General features: G+C 45.3%; 1 protein-coding gene across 8 annotated transcripts in view; it reads left to right on the top strand.

Moving 5' to 3' along the window:
* POLDIP3 (DNA polymerase delta interacting protein 3) overlaps positions 1-14,619 on the top strand; it is a 606,971-nt gene extending 592,352 nt beyond the window's left edge. For all 8 annotated transcript variants that reach the window (XM_077452451.1, XM_077452453.1, XM_077452458.1 and 5 more), the window contains one exon: positions 13,876-14,619. In XM_077452451.1, coding sequence (XP_077308577.1) covers positions 13,876-14,053 — 178 coding nt within the window. In that variant the 3' untranslated portion in view covers positions 14,054-14,619. The remainder of the gene's footprint in view (positions 1-13,875) is intronic.
* Positions 14,620-16,907: the final 2,288 nt, after the last annotated feature.

Below are 16,907 nucleotides of genomic sequence, written 5' to 3'. Positions count from 1 at the left end.
CTCCAAAAAGGCTGGATCAGGGGACATGTCCACCATACATGGAGGAAAGTCCCGACTTCTTGTTCACATCTCCAACACCTATCCGACACAGTCGGGAAGATCTTGTGCAACAATTCTGGGGTTTTATACCATCTCGTTTTAATTTTGTGCCCCTTTTCCTGGACGTTTACATTGAGGGACCCTTTGTGGATATATAAGTGAATGCGGCCCCAGTCTGTGTCTCCTATTTCCCTACCCAGTGCCGCTCCCCAGAACTCTCGATCCCAGCGCAGAACAGGGTAAGTCTCTTTGAACATGGATGCATAGAGTGCGGAAATGACATGATCCTGTGGAGCTGAACCTGAAAAAAGAGGTTCAAACACTGTGGGTATGGTTGTGAAGCCCCTCCTTCTCTCTGGGTTATCTAAAAAGTGTTTGTTGAATGGAAGGCCAGAAGGGGAAGGCTTTAGTGCTAGATATTGCCGCTAAGTCTTGTTGTCGTGCAAACTTACCTCTATGGAAGAAGTGCTTAGCAAGCATCTCTTCGTATGGCCATTCCAGTGCTAGGTAGGACTTGTCTAGCCCGGGTGGAAAATCAGGGTTGCCTCTTATAGGAGTGATCGGGGAGTCCGTGTTTGAGAACGCGTGTGTTTTACATACCCTCTTAAATTCATGGAGAGTCGCCCCAAAAAGCGGGTGTGATAGAAGGGGAGGACTAGATGGTAATTTGGAAAACCAAGGGAGGGAGCATAGGTCCTGGTCTGCCATTCGTCTTTCAAGACTGACCCAGTCTTTGAAGCGTTCATGAATCCTCCAGTCTACAACTCTAGCCATCTGTACTGCCCAATAGTACCTTAGCATTTCCGGGAGGCCGAATTCTCCCTTGGATTTGGGCAAGACCAATTTCGTCCAACTAATGCGCGCCGGTTTTGACCCCCAAAGAAAATTTCTGCATATTCTTTTGTATGTTGCAAAAAACATTGGCGGTAAGCGTATTGGAATAGTTTACATTTTGTACAATATTCGGGGGAGAACTGTCATTTTCAGAGCAGAAGCCCTTTCAAACCAGGATAGAGTCCGGGTATCCCATTTTTTTCAGATCCTGTTGCAAGTGCTTTAGCTCTGAGACAAAGTTTTTCTCATAGAGAGTGTCCAGCTTTCTCGGAAGTTGAATGCCCAAGTAGGTGATGGCATCTGTTTGCCTTTTAAAGGGAAAGTTCAACTGGCACAGTTTTACCACTTCATCTGGTAGGGAAATATTTACGGCAAATGATTTTGAGTAGTTTATTTTCAGGTTTGAAATATACTTAAAGAGGAAGTAAACCCTTCCAAACAACTTGGACCTATAGGTAAGCCTAGATTAAGGCTTACCTGTAGGTCCAAGCAATATCTCCTAAACCTATATGGTTTAGGAGATATTTGCCCGAAAATGGGCACCGCTGTCTACGGCGCATGCGCCGTAGACAGCGGCGCGCAGGCGCACTAAATGCGGCAAATCCAAGAATGGATTTGCCTAATTTGTCGACTCCCGTGCGCATGCGCGGGAGTGACGTCATCGCGGCTTCGCCGTATGGCAGCGGCGGAGCTGCGAGACGCGACTCCCGTGCGCATGTGCGGGAGTGACGTCATCGCGGCTGCGCCGCTGTGATTCGTCGGAGCTGCGAGACGCCACCAGCAACATGGATGCGGCGGACTACAGGGGACAGCGGCGACTTCGCTGGCTCCTGTGTCAGGTAAGTGACACATAATGAGCTACTATGCGATGTATAGTAGTCCATTATGCTTTACCTTTGCAGGGAAAAAAAGAGGAAGTAAACCCATCAGGGTTTACTTCCTCTTTAAATTGTTCGAGGATAGGTAGGAGGTTCGGTATGGACGTCAGTGGCGATGACAAGAAAAGCAAAATGTCGTCCGCGAAAGCCGCAACTTTGTACTTCTTGTCACGGACTTCTATCCCCTGTATGTCTGGGTTGGCTCTAATGCATCGTAAGAGGGGTTCTAGGGTAAGGATGTAGAGTAGAGGCGATAGAGGGCAGCCTTGTCTTGTGCCGTTATGGATGGGGAAGGCGTTCGATAGGCAGCCGTTGACCTTCACTCTGGCTCTCGGGTTCACATAAAGTGCTTTAATGAAGGCACGCATACCGCTCCCTAATCCAAGAGCCAGCAGGACTGCCTCCATGTAGTCCCAGGCCACTCTATCAAACGCCTTCTCCGCATCCATTGCTAGGAAGAACCCCTCTCGGTGTGTGGAGGTCAGCCAGTGATGCAAGTTTAGGGCTTTAATGGTATTATCCCTAGCCTCTCTACCTCTAACAAAGCCCACTTGATCTTTCCCTATCCAGACGGGCACATGGTATGCTAAATGTGTTGCTAAAATTTTTGAGAAGAGTTTGACATCGACATTTAGGAGTGGTCGATAACTTGTCATGTCGGTGGGGTCCGTATTGTCCTTGGGAATTACTGTGATATAAGCCTCTAGGAGGGTGTCTGAGGAGTGGGGAGCAGCGGACAGCATGTTAAAGGCTTTGAGGAAGCGCGGAGACAAAATCTCAGCATAGCTTTTATAATATTGCGCTGTAAGGCCATCAGGACCTGGACTTTTGCCTGGTTTAGTAGATTTCAGGGCTGCTTCCCACTCCTCAGAGGACAGGGGTGCCTCCAGCTCCACACGAGTGGTGTCTGATAATGGTTGCGGACTAAAGTTGGACAGGAATTCCCGTATCAAGCCGGATCTTACTCCGTCCCCCCAGGGCCGCCGAAGGTGTCGTTGAGATTATAAAGTTTGTTATAAAAAGTCAGAAATTGTTGTGCAATGTCCTAATTTTTGGTGTGGGCCGTTCCTTGTTGGTCAGTGATATGGTGAACTGTTGAAGTGAGAGTGCGTTTTTGCATACATCTGGCCAATAGCTTCCCGGTTTTGTTGCCCTGCTCGTAAAATAATTTCTGGGATAGAACGTGATGTTTTTTCGAGCTCTCTTAAAGAATTCCTCCACTAGCAACGAACGGGTATCTGCTAGCTCTTGAGCCACCTGAAGTGCCCTCGTGCGTTTGTTGTGTCTCCAATCTAGCGATTTTTGTCCGTGAGGATATGTATCAGCTTTTGGTGTTCCCTTTTATTTCTGGCTGCTATAGCCAAAAGGTGTCCTCGTATGACACACTTGTGTGCCTCCCATTGAACCATGGGAGTCACGTCAGGTGTGTCATTATTAAGAAAATAGTCCTGAAGGGCCTGTTTGATGTATGCTGCATCTCCCGGGTCTGCCAGAACGGAGGCATCTAGCCTCCACATTTTGCTGAAGCCCTCTCTTTGAGGGAATCGTAAGGTTATTGTAATCGGATGATGATCTGAAAGCACCATGTTCTCAATGGTAGCGTCTGCCAGGTATGACAAGTCCGCTTGATGTATGAAAATATAGTCCAGTCTCGAGTAGCGATTGTGTGGCGTCGAAAAGAATGTGAAATCCTTTTCCTTGGGGTGGAGGGTGCACCATGTATCGTGTAATGTTAGTGATGCAAGCTGCAATTTCACTTGACGTAGGGCCGCGTAGGGAAACGACGAGGTGCCAGTTGAGGTGTCTAGGAGAGGGTCTAGGGCTATATTAAAATCCCCCCCTAGAATCAAAAGGCCCTCCTGAAATGTGGTCAGTTTCAGGAGAGTATTTTTCAGGAAAGGTACTCTACCTGTGTTCGGGCAGTATACATTAGCTAAGGTTACAGGTTTATCCTTCCACATACCCTTCAGAAAAATATATCTGCCCTCGGGGTCAATCAGTTGGTCAGTGAGGCGAAAAACACCAAGGATTTGGCTAATAAAATGGACACCCCCTTAGTTTTGGAGTTGGGGCATGTGGCATGATATACTTCCGTATAACGTTTACCCGTTAGTCGAGGGATGGAGCCTGTCTTAAAATGGGTCTCTTGTAGAAAAATAATTTGCGCTCTGTCGGTGTGCTTCCGCCAAGACACTGCTGCATTTTTCTGGTACATTGAGACCTTTTACATTTAAGGAAAGCACCTTAAGCGATAGAGGAGTTGAGGATTGTACTATAGAGGGCATAGTTGACCAAGGCGGGATTGTGCAAATTCAGTCAGATGTTCCCAGACGGAGAGGGTATGACAGGAGAGGCAGAGGAAGAGAAAAAAAAAAGGGGGGATGGGTAGCTGAAAAACCAAGGGCTGGAATATAGCCAAAAGGGGAGACGGGTGTGTACGCCTAAGTAGGTACAGTAGGCGACCCTAAAATGCGCTAGAGATCCCTACTGATCTCCCGTGAGTGTCCCTACTGCGTAGGGAAAAGTAAGAATACCAGAGGTGGGGCCAGTCCCGCTTGCCCACCTAATAAACTAGTTTTGGGTAAAGAGTTGGAAAGGTAAACTGTTCTGGTAGTGTTTCAAAGAAGGAACCTGCCTCCTTGAGGTGGAGAAGAGACTAAACACCAAGGGTCGTCCAAGAGCCATCTCCACCCAGGGACCTCTGATTTTGGCCCCAATCTGTATGGGACACGTCGCCACTCAATGAGTCTGCATATAACGGCTGTATTGCTCTCTTAAAGCCAATTGTATCTGGGGAAGCCCTAATCATTGCCGCCAAGGGTTCCAGTGCCAGGGCAAAAAGCAGGGGGGGGGGGCGGCCATGGCCTCACCTGCCTAGCGCCCCAGACAAAAGATAGTCTCTGAAAGGGAACTGTTTAATACGAAGTCCCATCATGGGTTCTGCATAGAGAAGCTTTAGCCAGGTTATAAACCATTAATAAGTCCATTCAATGCTGTCAAATGCTTTAGCAGCGTCAAGGGACAGGATTGATCTTTTACCCAGGAAGCTGGATATTTAAGTATAGACGCCTAATGTTTAGGGCAGTAGATCTTGTGGGGATAAAACCTGATTGGTATGTGTATTCATTTTTGAATAACCGTAGCCAATTGGGTAGCCAGGATGGGCCAATACCTTAACATCTGAATTTAGTAGCAATCTCTGTCGAAGGAATCTGGATACAATCTATCTTTGCCAGGGTTAGGAATCAATACAATGATGGCCTCATTCATTGAGGCTGGAAGTTTACCGACATCCAAGGCTGCATTAAAGGTTTTAAGTAGCTGTGCAAGTAAGGGCTTGTTATATCGTTTATAAGTCTCAATAGGGAGTCCATTAGTGCTTGGTGACATGTTATTGGCCATACCAGCCACCACTAAGGGAAGTTCCTCCAAAGTTAAGGGGGCATTTAACATGCTAGAGTCCAGAGAGTTTACCTGTGAGAGAAGGCAACAAGACATCAGCCCAGTTCAGGCAGAGATGGACGATACTTTAGAAGAATATAGGTCATCAAAAAACTGCCAAAATAGTTAAGAAATGTGGTCTTGTTGATGTACAACCCTTACCCATAGGGTCAGTTATGGTATCTATATGGGAAACTTCCTGCTGAGATCTTTTGCGATTACAGCAAGGAGGTAACCTGTTTTCCACCTCATCTAAATATTTTCGGTGTGTAAAAAAATGCTTTTTTTTTCTGCAATTTTAAGGGATACGTGTGCATAAAGGGTTTGGGCATCTAGCCACCCTCGTTCTGCAATGTCTGTTGGGTTTGCTACGTAAGCCTCCTCCATCTCCCTGGCCTTAGCAAGGACCTGCATCGCCCATGCTTTAGTGGAAGTTTTTATGAGCCTTGAGGGCATCCCAGATCACACCAACCAGGGCTGAACCAGAATTGTGTTGTAAGAACACTCTATGGGCATCAGGGACACTATTCATTTCTGGAAAATGGGTTTTCCTTCCATAGTCTTGTTCCCTTCAGTGGCTTAAATTATGCAGTAATCTGAAGTAATCTGTTTGCTTATCTATCCTCATGTGTTCAGACTGCCAGCCACTTCCACCTGGTGGTTTTTATAACCTCTCCTCTAAGCATGGCTGCACCTCAAGCCCTATCAGGGAGCCCTATATTAACCTGTGCACTGCAAGCCAGCGGTGCTGATCAACCATTGTGCATTCACTGTGTGTTTTGGCTTCCTGTTTCCTGCTTGCTGTGTGCTCTGCGTTTGTCTCTGTTACCGACCTTGACGTGTTCTTGACTATTCCTGTCTGCTCATGACCCAGACCTTTTGCCATGTCCCGCACTATACCTGTTTGCCTGGGACCCTGAAACTTTGGCTTGTGCTCTGTTCTTGTCTGCTAGTTGCCCTGACCTCTGCCTTATCCCTTTACTTACCTTGTTGTTCCAGCCTGCCGTTTCCTTCTCCTGTAGTCTACCGTGAGCTTGAGCTGTGAGACCCTAGAGGTCTGACCTGGAGCCAGACTTCAGCTCAGTCCATCCTCACCACTAGAGGCTCTGGTGAACACCTGCTGGCTCTTAGACTCCGTGCCCTGGGGAATCTATGCTCTAGCTCCATCTGGGATCTGTGTTAATGATCCAGTAGACCCTCTTCCTGAACCTCCCTGGGTACAATCCGCAGCAGTCAGTTCTAGGGTCCACTATCATAGCGGTGCACTTCCGATTCCTATGGAGTGGACCCATAGGAGGTTTTAGGTGACCCGATGCTACCCTTAGAGAATGATTGGATACATTACTGGGGGCATAGTTAGAGGAAGTTACCAAAGCAGAAGAAACCATTTTTTATCAGGATCCCTTTCTCTCCACACATGTCTCATGCTTGGTTCCGTCAGAAATCTTGCAAAGGGGATGGGGCCCCAGGGTACAGTGTGTGATCAGATCAAGAGAACAATTTATCTGCAGAGCCAAGCAGTTATTAAAATCCCTTAACGTCCAGACTGAAATGCCGGGTTGTCTGGAGAGAAAATGCACAGTGGTGTAGAGGTTAGCACTCTCACCTAGCAGTTAAAAGGATCACTGGTTCAAATCCCAAAGCCTGGAGTTTTCATGTTCTCCCTGTGCCTGCACAGGTTTCCTCTGGTACTCCGGTTTCCTCCCACACTCCAAAGACATGCTGGTAGTTTAATTGGCTTCTGTCCAAAATTGGCCCTAGTGTATGAATGTGGGTTGGGGACCTTGGATTCTGGGCTCCTTGAGGGTAGGGACTGACCTGAGTGTGCGATGTATGTGTAAATTGATGGCGCCATATGGGTACCTTAAAATAAATAATAGTTGAGCATTTTAATGAGATGCAATGTATAGGGATAATTGTAGACACACACACACTCACGTTGAACTGGATGGACTAGTGTCTTTATTCAACCTTACTATGTAGGACTTTTAGAGAGAAGGGTGGAGAGATATAAATAGAAGCACAGCATATTTGCTAGTTTACAAAGCAAGAAAACAAATCTCCCAGCATCATCTATAGCCTCCAGAAGGATCTGGTATGGCATTATCTATCAAAATACTAACACCTCGAACATAGAGTATGTTGACTGAAATTGTCTTCTATTGCCGATGGACTAGAAGAGATCATTTATTCTTAGACCAGTGATATTCCTGCAAGCAAATAATAGCTGGCTTGTTGTGCTGAATGGTATTGAAAATGGCTAGACATTTCACTCCACTACTTACCTCCAAAACATTCCAGGAAACGAGTGTAATGTTTCTCATACTATGGAATAAAGATAAAATGGCAGGCGAGATAAGGCAGTAAAGGTAAGTTAGTAATGAAGCAGTCCTGTTGTTGTAAATGGCAGCACATATTCCTCCGGGACCAAAGGACAAACTTGAGCTGCCATAGCATAGGTTCATTACACCAAAGAAAGTCATTAAAGTAACAGCGTCAATTACACTTAGTCACTCCAAGACAGGCCAGACAAGTACTCATCACAATAGGCAATGAGTGTAGTAGTGAGAGCTTACAAAATCTCTAAACAAAAAAAACATAAGAGGTAAAAGAATGGTATCAAATTGTCCACGTAGCACCAATTGGTCAGGGAACTCCCTATAACAGGACAAAGACTTAGAGAACAGGTAATGTACCAGTGTTAACTTGAAATATAACTGGAATAGCGGGGGAAAGTATGTATTTTCTCTGCCTTGCTAACATAAACGAGAACCTTCCAGACTGCAGAAAAAAGGGGAAACCGCACAGTGGTGATCATCGTTTTGGTGCTTAACCACTTCAGCCCCGGACCAATTGTCAGCCTAAGGACCAGAGGTCTTTTTACAATTTCGCACTGCACTGCTTTAACTGGTAATTGCGCGGTCATGCAATGTTGTACCCAAACGAAATTTGCATCCTTTTCTTCCCACAAATAGAGCTTTCTTTTGATGGTATTTGATTGCCTATGCGATTTTTATTTTTTGCGATATAAATGGAAAAAAAGATATTTTCTACTTTTTGTTATAAGAAAAATCGAATAAACTCAATTTTAGTCATACATTTAGGGCAAAATTTATTCAGCCACATGTCTTTAGTAAAAAAAATGTCAATAAGCGTATATTTATTGGTTTGCGCAAAAGTTATAGCGTCTACAAACTAGAGTACATTTTCTGGAATTTACACAGCTTTTAATTTACGACTGCCTATCTAATTTCTTGAGGTGCTAAAATGGCAGGGCAGTACAAACCCCCCCCCCACAAATGACCCCATTTTGGAAAGTGGACACCCCAAGGAAATTGCTGAGGGGCATGTTGAGCCCATTGAATATTTTTTTTTGTCCCAATTGATTGAATAATAACACAAAAAAAAAGTTTAGAAAAAGTTGTCACTAAATGATATATTGCTCACACATGCCATAGTTATATGTGGAATTGCACCCCAAAATATATTTTGCTGCTTCTCCTGAGTACCGGGATACCACATGTGTGGGACTTTTTGGGACTCTAGCCGTGTACGGCACCCCAAAATCCAATCACTGCCTTCAGGATTTCTAAGGGTGCAAATTTTTGATTTCACTCCTCACTACCTATCACAGTTTCGAAGGCCATAAAATGCCAAAATAACACAAACCCCCCCCCCCCCCAAATGACCCCATTTTGGAAAGTAGACACTCCAAGCTATTTACTGAGAGGCATGTTGAGTCCATGAAATATTTTATATTTTGCCACGAGTTGCAGGAATATTACAATTTTTTTTTTGCACAAAGTTGTCACTAAATTATATTTTGCTCACACATGCTATGGGCATAAGTGAAATTACACCCAAAATAAATTCTGCTGCTTCTCCTGAGTACTGAGATACCACATGTGGGGGACTTTTTGGGAGCCTAGCCACGTACGGGACCCCGAAACCAAGCACTGCATTCCCGGATTTAAATATAAAACGCTAACAAAAAAAACTGTTAGCGATCGCAGGGATCAGGCCTGACTCTGCGAACGCTGCAGTTATGTGTTTAGTGTTTTGTAAGTGACAGTGATCGATCGATACTGCACTTTGGTGGGCTGGGCGGAGGGGCAAAACGCAGGTGCCAGCAGGTATCTGGGCTGATCCCGCTAACAATGCGTTTTTTGGAACCCTAAACTGGGGACGCTAGTATAGATCTGATCAGTCAGATATTGATCTGTTCAGATTCTATACTACTACGGGAGGTTTATGCTTTGCGCGTGGGTGTTAGCGGTACTGGCACTAACCTAGCGCTGCCTGGGGCGACGCAGGCCCTGACCCTGAAACCTAATTGATATCACCCGCCGGGTGATCAGGGGGTTAAACCTTTATTGGGTAATAAATGGTGGGTGCCCTGATGCTATAAAAAGCAAACTAACCAGAGTCACCCGTAACACTTATACGGTGATCACTGGTGAAAGGGTTAACTAGGGGCAATCAGGGGGTTAAAACCATTATTGGGTAGTATATGGGGGTACCTAGCGCTATAAAAACCTGGCGGTGAACCTAAAAAAATAACTAGCTACCTAGCGACACTAGTGACACTAATGCAGCAATCAGAAAAATGATCGCTTAGTGACACTGGCAAAAGGGGGTGAAAGGGTTAACTAGGGGCAATCAGTAGGTTAAAACCATTATTTGGTAGTATATCGGGGTACCTAGCGCTATAAAAACCTGGCGGTGAACCTGAAAAAATAACTTGCTACCTAGCGACACTAGTGACACTAATGCAGCGATCAGAAAAATGATCGTTTAGTGACACTGGCAAAAGGGGGTGAAAGGGTTAACTAGGGGCAATCAGGGGGTTAAAACCATTATTGGGTAGTATATCGGGGTACCTAGCGCTATAAAAACCTGGCGGTGAACCTAAAAAAAATAACTAGCTACTTAGCGGCACCAGTGACACTAATGCAGCGATCAGAAAAACGATCGCTTAGTGACACTGGCAGAAGGGGGTGAAAGGGTTAACTCTAGGGGCAATCAGGGGGTTAAACCTTTATTGGGGGGGATAGGGGGCTTCCCTGGACCTAACACTAACTGCCCTGACAGTTTTTACTGTCACAACTGACACTAAATGCAGTGATCAATAAATAAATGATCACTGCAATCAGTGACACTGTGACTGGGAGGGGGGGGCGATCGGGGGGGGGGGGGGGGGTTGTGTGCCTACACGTCACTGTAGTGTTGGTGCACACTTACTTTCACTGTTCTCCTTGTAGTCCGGTCAATAAGACCGCCCCGAGGAGAATGACATCACTTCCTCCCTGCCTGTGTTTACTATACACAGCGGGGGAAGCTTCTCATTCTCCAGGAGCAATCGAGAGGGGATGGCCAGAAACCAACGGCCATCCCCTCATCCCAGATCGCTCCTGAAGTGAAACGGACCACCGCATCCAGTGGGAGGGGGTCCCATCTGACCCCCCACCCGCTGGAAGGCGAGCTCGTACATGTACGTGCTTGTGCCTGTCGGTGCCATTGCACCGACGTACATTGCCATGCGGCGGTCCTTAAGTGGTTAAAGTAATTCAGGTTTCAGCTGTTTTTTAGGGTATGTTCCACCCGGTTGAGCCATTGCTTTGCCAAAGTAGGATTATCAAAAAATCTGGTATCATTTGCAACCATGTGCAAACGGGCAGGGTATAAAATCGCATAGGTGACATTTAAGCGATCATCCAGGCGGGCTGCATGGGCATTGGACAGTGTATGTACTTGTTGGACATCCCTCTGTAGTGGGGCCAAGTTATCCTCCATTGTGCTCACCCTCCCTTCCAGGGCTGTAGTACAGTCTCTCGCAGTTTTTGCATATCCTGCCTCAACAGTGTCAGTTTCAACTTCACTACTTTGAATTCAGAGGTTAAAGTAGTGCTTTATTGCAGGTGGTGACAGCCGTGGATATATCTCCAAGCGTGGGCTCAGCTCCTGCTGCCCTTGTAAGGAATCAGTCATGCAGCATGCATGTGCCCATGGCTTCACAGGGTATGAGATCTGCTGACTCGGGAGTCCAATCCTCCAGCATGTTCTCTTTGCTGCTGTCGCTGGGGTGTCTGTAGGGACTGGAGCCGTTTCATTGGAGGAATTTTTGCCAGCGGCCTTAGAAAACGGCTTCTGCGCTGCCTCTCTGGCCGAGCATGGTGGGAGGCTGCCATCTTGTGGTGGAGGATCCACTGTGGATTTGAGGTCTCTGCCTCACTGGGACATCAGGAGTACAAGGAGTGGAGCGTGTGTGCCTTCTGCAGTTGGGTAGCTCACCCAATTTCACTGTATCAGGATAAAGTGATAAGGAACTGTAACAGAGTTTCGGCTGAGAGAGCGATCCCTTCTTCTTACTCCGTATCACTAAGCCACGCCTCCCTCAATCTTAACCACCCCCTAAGTTGTCCCCCCTGACTCTTGAATGCCCCCAAAGTTGTTCTCTTGTGACTCTCAGCCACCTCAAAGTTTTCCCCCAACTCTTGACCGCCCATTTTATCTGTCCTCCCTGACTTTCAACAACCCTAAAGTTGTCTACTCTGATTCTTAACCACTTCAAAGTTGCCCCCCCCAAGTTCCGCCCCAACTTGACTGCCCACTTAAGGTGTACTCCCCTGACTCTTGACCCCCAATGTTGTCCCCACTCGCTCTTTTTACCACCAGCTTGTTTCCCGAGTCTTGACCTTCCCCGTTGTCCCCCATGATTCGTGACCACCCACTTAAGCTCCCCCCATTCTCGACCACCCCTAAAGTAGTCCCCCTGCTTCTCTACCATCCCTGAAGTTGTCTCCCAGACTTTTGACCACACCCAAAGATTCCCCTCCTGAGTCTCGACCACCCCCAAAGTCGTCCCTTTGACTCTTAATCATCACTAAAGTTGTCCTTCCTAACCATCTATGAACAGATTTGTTTACACAACCCCAGGGGAAAAGGTCTCATCTCCGATGGGTGGGTGATCGAGCTGTATTGGAAAACTCAATATATACCTCTCACAAGTTAAACTCCACATTGACACCATAAATAGAGTTGAAAAGATATATCACACCCTATACCATACTGTTCCCAACTATGACAAAAAAAAATGGTCCCCTTGGTCTGAACAATACACAATTTTTGTTGTCTCCCCTTAAGCTACTTGATATTATTTCTTCCATTTTATGTTGATGTTGCTATGCAGTTTTGATTTATTTTAGTTCCTGTACTCTGCATTATGGGGGTCCCTGACATCACCGCACTCTTTCATACTGGGTTTACTGACTGTGTCGAGAGCTTTTATATCTTGGCCACCCACTTAAGCTGTGCCCCCTACCTCTTGACCACCCCCCAAGTTTTTTACCCCTGACTCAACCACCAGCTTAAGCAGGCAGGCTGGTCCTGCTGCAGCTGTTCTGTGTCTGAGAGTTTTTACTGCACTCACTGTGTGTGCCAGCCCTTCCTCTTCCTGTACTACTTTGCCAGGAATCTTAAAAGGCATTACGGTAGTGGGCTCTTGGGGACAACAGGAGCTGCCCGGGGCTGAAAGTAGCAGCTGAGTCCTTTATTGAGGGAGGTATGTGTGTGCCCCTGTGTCCCCCTTTACCTTGGACATGTATTGTTTCGGGCAGCTACGGGTGCAAAATCATATGATATTCCACCATAGGCACCAGAGCTCACTCAGATGCCACCCACTCACAGCCATAGTTTGACACACCCCCTTAGTTTCCCTTATTTTCTGTTAAAATAAAAATTCCAGAATAGTATGAAAACTCAAATTTTCTGCCACAATTTTTTGGAAGTTAAGAAACATACTGGTACACTGAGAGAGTTAAACATGGAGCTTGAGAATGTTGCACCACTAATGTACAAGGCATACACAGAGCGAAGAATCAGTAAAGGTAACACCTTCTACTACATAATGCCTCCATCTGCACTGTATACAGTGTGAATGAATCTTCCTTTGCCACTATCTTGTTTTGACAGTTGCCCCTGCCGACTTGTCAAAATTCCTGAACTTTGGCTGCATCTGATTTAGCCAGAAAAACCCCATGGCTAGGCTGTGTTTATTTATAATCTTGTAACTGCTCCCTCTTTAGCTGAAGACGCAGTAGCCATGAGAGTACATGTGGGTACTCAAAAAATGTGAGTTTTCATACTATTCTGGAATTTTTATTTTAACAGAAAATAAGGGAAACTAAGGGGGTGTGTCAAACTATGGCTGTGAGTGGGTGGCATCTGAGTGAGCTCTGGTGCCTATGGTGGAATATCATATGATTTTGCCCTGGCCGTCTTTTAGTGGACATAGCAGACACCAAGTACCACTCCTTCAAATACATGGGACTGCTGTATAAATGCCCCACAATTGCATGCTAGTGCCACTGGATTGTGGCATGCTAGTGTAGTATTAAAGGGGTTAATGCAGTCGGTGAGAAGGTGATACAATATCACCACAAATAGATCACACTTCCGAGCAGGGACGGGCCACCCATTATGCCCTCCCTCCCCCCTGTCCATCATGGCTTCCCCTAACCATCATGGCCTCCCCTATCCATGCGTCCAGCCCCTTTCAGGACTAATGTGATGCTGGAGCCTAACCAATAATATTTTTACTGCTTACATAAACAATAACTTTAGTGTATAGTTATCTCAATCTGTAGTATTAAGCTATTTTTTATTTAACTTCTATTATTTCTAGGCGAATAAGTGATACACCTTCATCAGTAAAGATGGATGTGGAAATGAGAAGAAATTCTACCTCTCGTACCTCAAACCCAGTGGCTGAAGTTGATCCAGAAACTATCCTAAAAGCCCTGTTTAAATCTTCAGGGTCCTCTGTGGTGGTCCATCCAACTGCATTCAAGATCAAGCTCTGAAAAGAAAAACAAATGTTGGAAGAAGCAACAGATTTGGGCGTTTGTTTTCTCTTTGATTTAATGCATTAGTGAAATCAGAGACTTATGAAGAAAGTGATTATATGATGGCTGTTAACCAGACTAGCTATTGTTGAGATGTTTGGTAGTAGTTGTGAGAAGAGCCTCTTCAGGGTATAATTGCACAGTTTAGTATATCCCTTTGTGGTTTACTAGCCACAGAAATTGCATTGATCATTTTAGTTGTCTCATTTATATCTGCCTGGCCTTCCGACAGCAAGACGTTATGTTTCATATAAGAGGCAACTAAGGGTTTTGTCTTGATGTTCATACCTAGTTTTAGCTTCTTAATTCAGTAACAATGTACCAAGAAATAATTGTGATGCTGTTCAGAGGTACTGAGATTTAGATGGTATAATGTAATATCCATAATACATACATAATTTTTACATCTTCTGCCATTTATGCTGATACATGTTCACATCCTTTAATTGGAGATTCCAGACTTGTTTGATTTGTAGAGTATACTTGTATTGTGAACCTTTGTTAATACATGACAATCTACAGTGTCTGCATTCTGCTTTCCCATGTTACATATACATGCCTTCTCAATAATTATTTTAATTTTATTTTCTGAAATGGAAGCTGAAACTGGTCATACCTTGGTGTGATGTTAGCGTGTGAAGCTTATGCTCGGCAGTGCTCCTCGTCAACCAGTAGATCACAAGTTGTACATCCAGCTGATATGTATGTGCGATGATCTAAGACTCTTCCTGATTTATAGTGTCAAAAATAGGTTTAATGTTATGCCAGTTAAGAAAATACTGAATGAAAGGTAAACTACCTTTTACACTTATAGTATCTATTTAAAAATACCTTGTCTAAATTATTAACCTCTTACCTTCAATTTAATATTCTCAGAGACCATACAGGAAACATCATGCATGGACACAAGGAGGTCAGTACGATGTTCAAAGCTTTATTTCCCAAGGCGTCTTTCAAGACAGCACCTGTACTACAGGAAACACCTTCTTCCTACCAGATCTCAAATTGACTCATGGCATCAATAGATTTAAGGGAAGCATATCCCAATCTCACTCCAGTCCCAGAAGTATCTCACGTTGACGGTAAAGATGGAAGGCGCGATTCATCATCTGCAGTTCAAGGCCTTGCCGTACGGGCTGTCACTCTCACCTCGGATCTTTACCAAGGTGATGGCAGAAGCTACAGCCCCGCTTCATCTTCAGGGAATCGCAATTCCCTATTTGGACAACCTACCCCCCTCAAGGGAAAGTTTGCAGGACAACTTGGCCAAAGCACACAACCATCTGGAATCTCTAGGGTGGATTCTAAGCCTTCATAAATCCTCTCTAAACCCATCACAGGAGGTTCACTTTCTGGCCTCAATCAACTCAATAGAACAGATGATTTATCTCCCACCAGAGAAAGAGGACACGGCTCACTGCACTGTCGATGCTGCAGACCAACCAGCCGATAACTATAAGGCAAGTTATGTCAACATTAGTGGTACTGACCTCAACAATGCCGGCTATTCAGTGGGCAAAACTGCACTTCAGGTGTCTACAGTCTTTTCTCCTGAGGTCATGGGATCGCAGCTGAAGATCCTTGGACACGGGAGTGAAGAGTCCAATGGTGGTGGAAGAGTCGGGAGAGCCTATCAAGGGGTTTAGATTGGGCCAGTCAAAAGAAGACTGAGAACAGACGTCAGCACTTGAGGGTGGGGGCCCACCTAGTGAAAAAATTTGCTCAAGGAAGTTGGTCCAAGAAGGAGGTGACAAGGTCCTCAATTTGGAGAGAACTGAAGGCGATTACTTTATCTATAGTAGTATTGAGTTTTAACAGACAACGCAATGCTGTGGTATAGATGCTCTGGCACATCCATGGAGATTTCACCTTTGCTACGCTTTTCTCCCATTCCAGTTAATACCACTGGTATTAAGAAAGATCCAATGGGAAAAAGGTACCAGTCATCCTAACTACTCAGTTTTGGCCAAAAACGGCCTGGTGCTTAACCGTTCTGGGAATGGTAACAAAGCCTTGTTGGCATCTACATCTCAGGCATGATCTGCTAATCCAGGTTCCAGTAAATCATCCAGAAGTGGCCAGTCTGTCTCTCACAGCCTGGTATCTGAGGGGCAGCTCCTATAGAGCAAGGGGTTTTCTGACCATTTGATTACATTACTATCAAGTAGGGAAAGGGTAACAAGGGCCATTGATACCAAAGTCTGGAAGGTCTATAATTCATGATGTGATTCATCTGCCCAAGACCCAAGAAGCCTTGTTTCCATCATGGCGTTCTTGCAAGATGGGGCAGATAGGGATCTAGAAGTGGTCTTTGAAAAATCTGTGGCCTCTGAACCGCTGGTAGTCATATTTTATTTTTATTTTTATTATTTTTTTAGAGCTCTTGCTCTAAGAGGCTAGGCCAGCACCAGTCAAGAATTTCCCTAAGTGGGATTTGTCCGTAGTCCCTGCAGTCCCTAGCAAGGAGTCCATTTTAACCACCTGGAAGAAGCATCACTCAAATGTCTCACTCTTAAAGCTGTGTTCCTGATCGCCATTACTTCAGCATGCAGGATCAGTGAGCTACATGCTCTGTCAGGGAATCTTACCTGTCAGTGTTTCCAGATAGTTATTTTTTAGGACAGACCCAAAGTTCTTACCAAAGGTAGTTTTAATATATAATCACTCACAAGTGCTAACCCATCGGGGAGAAGACCTTTTGTCATATGTTGGATGTCAAAAGGATTTTGTTACGCTATCTAGAAATTACAAAGGACTTTAGACATACAGACTCATTATTTGTCCTTTTTTTAAGGCAACAAGAAAGGTTGCC

The sequence above is a fragment of the Lithobates pipiens genome, unplaced genomic scaffold, assembly GCF_037356315.1.
Source record: "Lithobates pipiens isolate NorthernLeopardFrog02 unplaced genomic scaffold, aLitPip1_a1.2 Scaffold_23, whole genome shotgun sequence".
Classification (NCBI taxonomy): domain Eukaryota; kingdom Metazoa; phylum Chordata; class Amphibia; order Anura; family Ranidae; genus Lithobates; species Lithobates pipiens.
The sequence above is the reverse complement of the archived record's forward strand: the minus strand, read 5'-3'. Positions and strand labels throughout refer to the sequence as shown.